The sequence below is a fragment of the Contarinia nasturtii genome, unplaced genomic scaffold (assembly GCF_009176525.2).
Source record: "Contarinia nasturtii isolate CC-2019 unplaced genomic scaffold, AAFC_CNas_1.1 Cnas_scaffold_695, whole genome shotgun sequence".
NCBI lineage: Eukaryota > Metazoa > Arthropoda > Insecta > Diptera > Cecidomyiidae > Contarinia > Contarinia nasturtii.
Genome location: NW_022198046.1, coordinates 10,992,824 through 11,000,734, shown reverse-complemented (window position 1 = coordinate 11,000,734; position 7,911 = coordinate 10,992,824). Strand labels below are relative to the sequence as shown.

Genomic DNA, 7,911 nt, shown 5'->3' with positions numbered 1-7,911 from the left:
AAAATAAAAGTCGAACATAAAGTTTTTTTTGTATGGATTTTGTCTATATAAAAAAAACTTTATGTTCGACTTTTATTTTCACTTTTTCTCATTCACTACTTTTATTCTAAGCGGTTCAAATGTCGTACAAATGGTTTCATCATGAAAGTGTGAAAAATCTTTTCGGGTACTTCTGCTATTAAGTTAAAGAATAGAATATAAGTTGAAACATATTTTTTGGTCTCGAACTTTACGCCGCTTGAAAGACTTGAAAAATCGAACAAATATTATTTTGAACTTTCTTAATAAAATACGCAACTACCAGCGTGCGGAAAAGTTCGTCTTACTCCCGTAAGACTCTTTATTTTTTCTACACATACGTACGAACTGTGTGTGTGTGTGGGTCTCTTCTAATATGAATAAAGAAAGTGGATTTTTTGAATTATGATAAATTTTAGTAATTTAATTTTGTTCCATGTATGTTGCGAGCACTCTGCGTCGTTTATTGATTACATGATCAAATGAACATGTCTTGTTTTATTACTAATCATCATCATCGGCAATTGATTATAAACTTTACAAATTGATACAAAGCACACTATCACACCGTTATTTGCTTTGTGGCTTTTATGTAAAATAAGGCAAAAAGTTACTTAATCGCATTTAAGGGTGTTTGCATGTTGTGTGGCACAAATAAGTTTTATATATGTCTACATATGTCGATTAATTTCATACTCATTTCTCCAGAGTGCAATCTTTGCGCATTTTTATTTTATGAAAATGAATCAGACGATAAAATTTGAATTGAATGCAGCACATGTGGTTCCTTTGTTTTTAGTACATTTTTATTCTCCATATAAATTTATACAATATTTAAATGCCCATTCCAAAATTCACTTTGATGTTTAATTAATTGGGCAGTTTTTGTATTGCCGTATATGTTTCGCTTATTAACCGCCAGAAATGTTGAAAAAAAGCGAATCATTTGTGCATTTAAAAAAGCCGTTAACGCTTTATGATGAAGCAAAATCGTACAATTATCCATAATTATAAATAGTACCGCCAATTTGGTTTAACTGTCTACATTTTCGTAACATCGTTTTAAACGGTTTCTATTCGGCGCAGAGAGGAATTGTACAAATAAGGAATAAAACATTTAAAAGTGAAAAAAAAAATACGTTTCAAATTGCTTTAAAAGGATTCGGTTTTTTGGTGGGTAATTAAAATAATGATTCGACTCATTGTATGAAGAATAAAATGGTCAATTGCTAGTTGGAACATTACGAATCGAAGGAAATATAGGCGTTCAAGTATGACATTTTAACCATTTGGTTCACGTGTTCATTAAATTCTTCTTTTTTTGGGCGGGATCATTTCAAAAATACTTGTCTACGAAATTCCTTGAGCGTTAAATGCTTAATTATTCATTTGATGTCCAACAAATTTTCTAGAATAAAAGTGGGTTGACGCTCAAAAAATCAATTGTTTTAACTGGACATATGGCAAAATAGAGCAAACCACGATGAAATACTTAATTCAGAAGAAAGAGAGTATCGAATTGAAACCGGCAATTAAATGTCCCACGTGTAATCAAATGTAGAGATTCGTCGAAACTATAGCTCATTTTTTGTATGCTTGTCGCATACAATTAACACGATAAGCTAATTTACATGCATGGTGTCTAGTATCTATAAATTATAAAACATAATAATTTATATATGATAACAATATAACACACCGAAATTTTCTATGTAGGGAATTGTACTCGAAACACTGATATTAAATTTGTCAATAGTGTGTCTCATGCAACGTTTACATTTCTCATTGTCACTATGGTCGTGATAATACTGTTTTGTAAACGCTCTGATTACGATGAATTGTTGGTTGGTTTTGGCACATGCGCGCCATATTTTCAATCTATAGATTTTATAACTGTAGAACATTTTACCAGAAAGCATTTCCACAATTTATTGTTTACACAACCGAAACCTATATAAATAATGGGGTTACGCTGACATTTCGTGTTTATCACCTTTGAACGTGTTTAATTTATGAACCATCATATTTTGCACATCCTTTGACAATTGGCCAATGAATTTGCTTATAGCCATTTGTTCGAGACAAAAAATATATTTCAACGAAATAAACCAAAATATATGAATAAGTAAAAAAAAGCGGAATAAAATAAAAAAAATTTTTCATCAAAAAATATATGCATTTTATGTCATTTCAGATTGTTTTAAATTCAATGCATCGATATCAGCCACGAATACATTTGGTTCGATTGTCACCGGGTCGTAGTATACCAACATCACCAAAAGAACTACAAGAATTCGATCATAAAACATTTGTATTCCCAGAAACAGTATTTACGGCAGTGACTGCCTATCAAAATCAATTAATCACAAAGTTGAAAATCGATTCGAATCCGTTCGCCAAAGGTTTTCGGGATTCATCTCGGCTGACCGAATACGATAGGTGAGAGAATATGTAGAAATATTTTAGCAAATGTTTTAATACGTAGGCGACTATTTAAGTTTCTTCAATATGTATGTTTTAGTATTGCCCGATGCAAACCATTGTCATATTCGTTAAGTTTAACATTTTGTAGCATAAACGTTCTCAGAACGTTTTGTCATTCGATCTTTATTTGTATTGTTTACCGTAACATGTAAATTGCGTCTCAGCCAAAAAATGAATTTTACTCGTGAAAATTTTCGAGCGATTATTTTTTTCCACTTTCGATTGGGTGTATCACAACAACAGTGTTTTGATCAACTTCATTTGGCCTTTGGCGATGAAGTACCAAGTCTTCGGACAATTTATAATTGGTACAACGAATTCAAGCGCGGTCGCCTATCGCTCATCGACGAGTTCCGCGAAGGTCGTCCAAAATCAGTTGTTGTACCAGAAAACATCGATGCTGTCAGAAATATGATAATGGAAGATCGTCATGTAACATATCACGAGATTGAGGCATCCCTGGGCATTAGTGCGACCAGCGTATTTAAGATTTTACATGAACATTTAGCTGTCAGAAAGATTTGCTCTCGTTGGATACCACATAATTTGACAATCGCTCAAAAAAAGGCTCGTGTCGATTAGTGTAAACAAATGCTCAAGAAATTCAATCGTGGTGTTTCAAAATCCGTGTATTTTATCGTCATTCGTGACGAATCATGGATCTACGCGTATGAGCCCGAAACTAAACAGCAGTCGACTGTATGGGTCTTTCAAAGTGAAGATAACCCAACAAAAGTTGTTCGAGCTCGAAGTGTTGCGAAGCAAATGGTCGCCTGTTTTTTCGCGATAAGTGGTCATGTGGCAACAGTTCCACTAGAGGCTCGTAAGACCGTCAATTCTGATTGGTACACCACCATTTGTTTGCCCGAAGTGTTTGGTGAAATAAGAAAAAACAACCGCCGTCGCAAAATAATTCTTCATCATGATAATGCGAGCTCTCACACATCTCATCAAACAGTCGATTATTTGACCGGTCAAAAGATCGATTTAATGGGTCATCCGCCGTCCAGTCCTGATTTGGCACCCAACGATTTCTTTTTATTCCCGAGCGTGAAGAATAAACTGCGTGGTCAACGATTTTCATCGCTCGAAGAAGCAGTTGATGCGTTCAAAACACACGTTTTGGAGATATCACTTTCGGAGTGGCATGAATGCTATGACAAATGGTTCGAGCGAATGCAAAAGTGTATTGATCATCATGGCGAATATTTTGAAAAACAATAAAACCATTTTCGATGAAACCCCATTGTCTTATATATGTTTTTGAAAAAACTTAAATAGTGACCCTCGTATTAATATTAAATTTAATTATGAATTGGTGTCAAGTCTGGATTTTGGAATGAATGAAGCTGAAAATTGGATGTAAAAAATCATTTTAAAAATTTGTTGCATCAATTAACGAGCTCATCATCGACATTTTTTTTTTTATTCCAACATTAACATAACTCAACATATAACTTGTTGGCATTAATTCATCACATAATCTTTTGTCTTTTGCTTCAACAAAATTTCTCTTTGTGAACAAAGAAAACATGTAACATGTGCGAAACGGTTTTTTCCTCGTTCGCAATTTTTTTTTTAAATGCAGGCGCGACCTTAAATGATAATTGATGCAGTTTTATGTTTTTTAACGTGTTTTTTTACGAGAAAATCTCAAAGTTGATGATAATGATGAATGTATAATTGGCGGTAATGATAGCCGACCATATATGCGAAACCATCCATATGCATTAAATGTATGCGAGGTGTTAAAAAATTATCATCAATCTGCAGTCATTTTTGTGGCAGACTTCACGTGGAAAATCAATGCAGCGAAATGAGCTGTATACATTTTATTGAGTCAATCAGTGCCATAGTAATGACTTCTGACACTGTCAATGAAGAAATCGCGTGTCCTGTTACAAAATAATTTCCGATCATTTTCTCTAGGCAGGTTGTCTTTAATCGATCTATTCAGGAATAGTAGTAATATTTACTTAATGATAATTTTCCGTGAATTAAAATCAAGTGTCAATTTGACGGAGGTCGACTGTGATTATTGTTGAGATTGTTGATGAAGTGAAATCGGATGATGTATAAAAAGAAGCGAACACAAAACGAAAAAAAAACAAAACAAAATCTTTGCATTCAGTACTTAAACTTAATATTTCCATAGTTTTACATGAATTCGCTACTTATTTTTTCGTTTGATAACCTCTGAGCAGTTGCTGCCGGTATTATTCTCAATGGCAACAACGTTAATCGTTTGCATCGTCGATGTGTGTGCGCTGCATGTATATTTTCATGGCACTTCATTCATCTGAACACGTTTCGCATGTTTAATGCGAATATGATGGTGGTGCGAAAAACACAACCGATGATAAACCAAATGATGATATGTTTAATAATAACCTGATGAAGAAGGTATTAATTCAAAATATCGATGTCGACCTGCACATAGCGCAAACGATCTCGAGAGAAAGAAAAAAAAACAAACCCATGCACATATGGAATGAAATTAAGAAGAAGTGTTTGGCATTTTTAATGAAAAATATCGTTGTAAAAATTGATGTTAAGACACTGGACAATGGTTTGTGATACGAGCATATATACCGTGTCGGTGTATGTGTATTTGAGTGCGTGAAAATGAATTTGAATGTATTGCGCCCATGGCTTATATCATCGGTTTCACAAATTACAAGGCGGCTTTTCTTTGATGCTGTACCAAAGTATTCCAGAAGGTTCAACACCAAACACTCCGAAAAAAGAGTTTATCCATTACATTTACTCTATCGGGTCAGCCACGTAGCATATAGAGTTATATGCTGCACAGAAGAAGTAAAAAAATGCAAAGCAAAAATCGCGTACCATCGGACGTTGGCCAATTTTCTTTCTCTGCTCATGTAGTCTTTTTTTATTCCTGAGCGCAGTATATCTCTGCATGCACATTAATATTTTCAATAACTTCGTTTCGCTCTTTTTTTCATCATTTACGCTTCGTTTTTGTTGCTTTCAGCACAGAGAGCAGCCGATTTGTGTGAAATACTATTGCAGCAAGTGATTCAATTTTGTTTATCGCTCTCCTTTGAATGCGTTTACGATGCTCTCTCAATCAATCTACACGATCCCAAAATTCTATCTCCACGTTGTCTGCCGTGTTTGTGCTAATTTTTTTTCCTTCCTTCTTTTTGTTACCTTTTTGCACTGGCAAAAATTGTTATACAGCGCACGTAAATCGCGTTCAGATGTTCAACACCATAATGAAAGTCATTAGAGCTGTTTTGATGTTTATCGAGAGCCTGGTTGTCTACCTGTTCAACAATCGGTACATACAACACACATACACAAAATATACCGCATGTATGTAAATTGGGAAGGAAGGTTGTGAGATGCTCGTATTAATATAGGATATTACGGCATCAAAATGAATTGTTTTTTTTTTGTATTCCGTTCACTTTTTTCTTCACCTTTATTTTCGGAAAGTATTTCGTTTCGATGGACTTTTCGCATGATGATGATGATGATGATGATGAGAGATAGACAGAGAGTGAACCTCAACGCATTTTGTACTTGCGCTGTCTAGAAGCGTTAAAAACCTAAACTGTTCATCAGCAAAAGATCAAAGCATCAATGCACTCACAAAAACATCGACCATAAATACGAATGATAGAGAGAGAGAGAGAGAGAGAGAGAGAGAGAGAGAGAAATGAAAGGAGATGAAGAGTCCGAATCACCAATTTCAAAACGAAGATGAAAAGGCGGCAAACTTGAAGATATCATCAACTGTGTACAATGTAAAATTAGGTGTTAATTGAGCATCAGTATAATTAGTGAAATTTATAGGTTCGAATTCGGCATCACATGCATATATGCATGCCTTTATTATAATCACTATTATCCAGGTATTTCATTCTTTTCACATTCGTCGGTTCTTCAAAATGAGAGGAGTGAAAGAAAAGGATTTTTGTGACTGTTTCTCGACAGGATTATTGTGCTCTCCATACATTCAATGGGGTTTCTTGTGAGAAAAAAAACCATGCCAAAGCCCTTTTTCATCACTTTTGATTTTTTTCGATTTTGTTTTTATCATGATTCGCATTTTTAAGTTCATTTTATCTCTCTAACGACATCAATTCCCATCAAATATCGATCATGTGAATCGATCGTTTTATCCACAGCATTTATTTATTTATTATGCTTAAGGCGTACCATCAACAAAATATTTTGTTTCGACCTTAACCGAATATTTTATAAAATAATTAAATAAAATTGCTTATTTTCAATTATTTTCAGAGATCCAATGGATCCATTGCTGCTTGAACAACATTTACGAGCACCATTGCGTTTCTTTCCCGATTCAATGTTGGCACAATTTGCTGCACAAGAATCCGAATCAGCATCAGCTGTTTTGTTGGAAAAAGCACGACAACACTTGCAAATGATGGGCCGTGCACCTTATCCCGAACTACTTTTGCCACAAATGTACCAACGCCCAAATTTTCCGCCATTTGGAAATTTGGGTTTGTGGCAAAGTCAACTGCCGCCGCAACTATCTGCCGGTTTTTTGTCGGCGGCCGCTTTTGCTATGGGCAATCGGGCACAAATTTTACCAACAACATCAACTGCAACTCAATCTATGCAAATGCAAATGCCCGTGACACAAGCTACATCTATTTTAATACCACAAAGTTCCTCATCATCATCAGATTCATCGTCACCTGATTTGCGTGTTAAAAATTTTGCACGTTTCAGCCCATATCCGCTATCAAATCATCATCAATTGAGAGGACAACAATCATCGCCACCAACACGAAATTCACCACATTAGTTCGGTATTATCATATCACAAACACTTTGTACAAACATTTGTGTACTTCAAGTTATTATTTATTAGGAAGAAAAAAAGAGAGACTATTTTAATCTGTGCATTTTGGCTAGTATAACATTTCTGTATTGTGAAATCGGTGTTTAATTCGATAAATTTTTTGTTTTGTGTTAGAAATAGGATTTTCTTTCCACAGGAAATTGGTTTTCAATGATAGAAATTAAAATAATATTTTAATTATAGATCATGTCTTGAGTGTTCCTTTTATTCACAAGAAAAAATTTCATAAATATGCAGGAAGTTTGCTTCAATACGATTAATTTAAGCGCAAGCGTTCTTCATCGGTAACAATTTCATGCTCTGGTTCTGCACGATTCTCTTCTTTTTTAGTTAAAAAAATATCCAATCGATGAATTCATTATCGAATAATTCGAACGAAAGGAGGTAGAAAAATAAATGAATATATACATACTATATATAGATTCAATTTGATACACAATGCAAAATGACTACAACAAAAACTAGTAAAACACAATTCAACATGTATATGGTAGCTGGTAAGTCACTAATAATAGATCTGTACAAAATGAATAGTAAATGACGGG

The 7,911-nt window shown here is 34.3% G+C and overlaps 1 protein-coding gene across 1 annotated transcript in view; it reads left to right on the top strand.

Moving 5' to 3' along the window:
- LOC116340939 (T-box protein H15-like) overlaps nucleotides 1-7,533 on the top strand; it is a 23,919-nt gene extending 16,386 nt beyond the window's left edge. The window contains exons 5-6 of the mRNA XM_031767701.1: nucleotides 2,213-2,457; nucleotides 6,775-7,533. Of these exons, the coding sequence (XP_031623561.1) occupies nucleotides 2,213-2,457; nucleotides 6,775-7,309 (780 nt within the window). The 3' untranslated portion in view covers nucleotides 7,310-7,533. The remainder of the gene's footprint in view (nucleotides 1-2,212; nucleotides 2,458-6,774) is intronic.
- The last annotated feature ends 378 nt before the right edge of the window (nucleotides 7,534-7,911 follow it).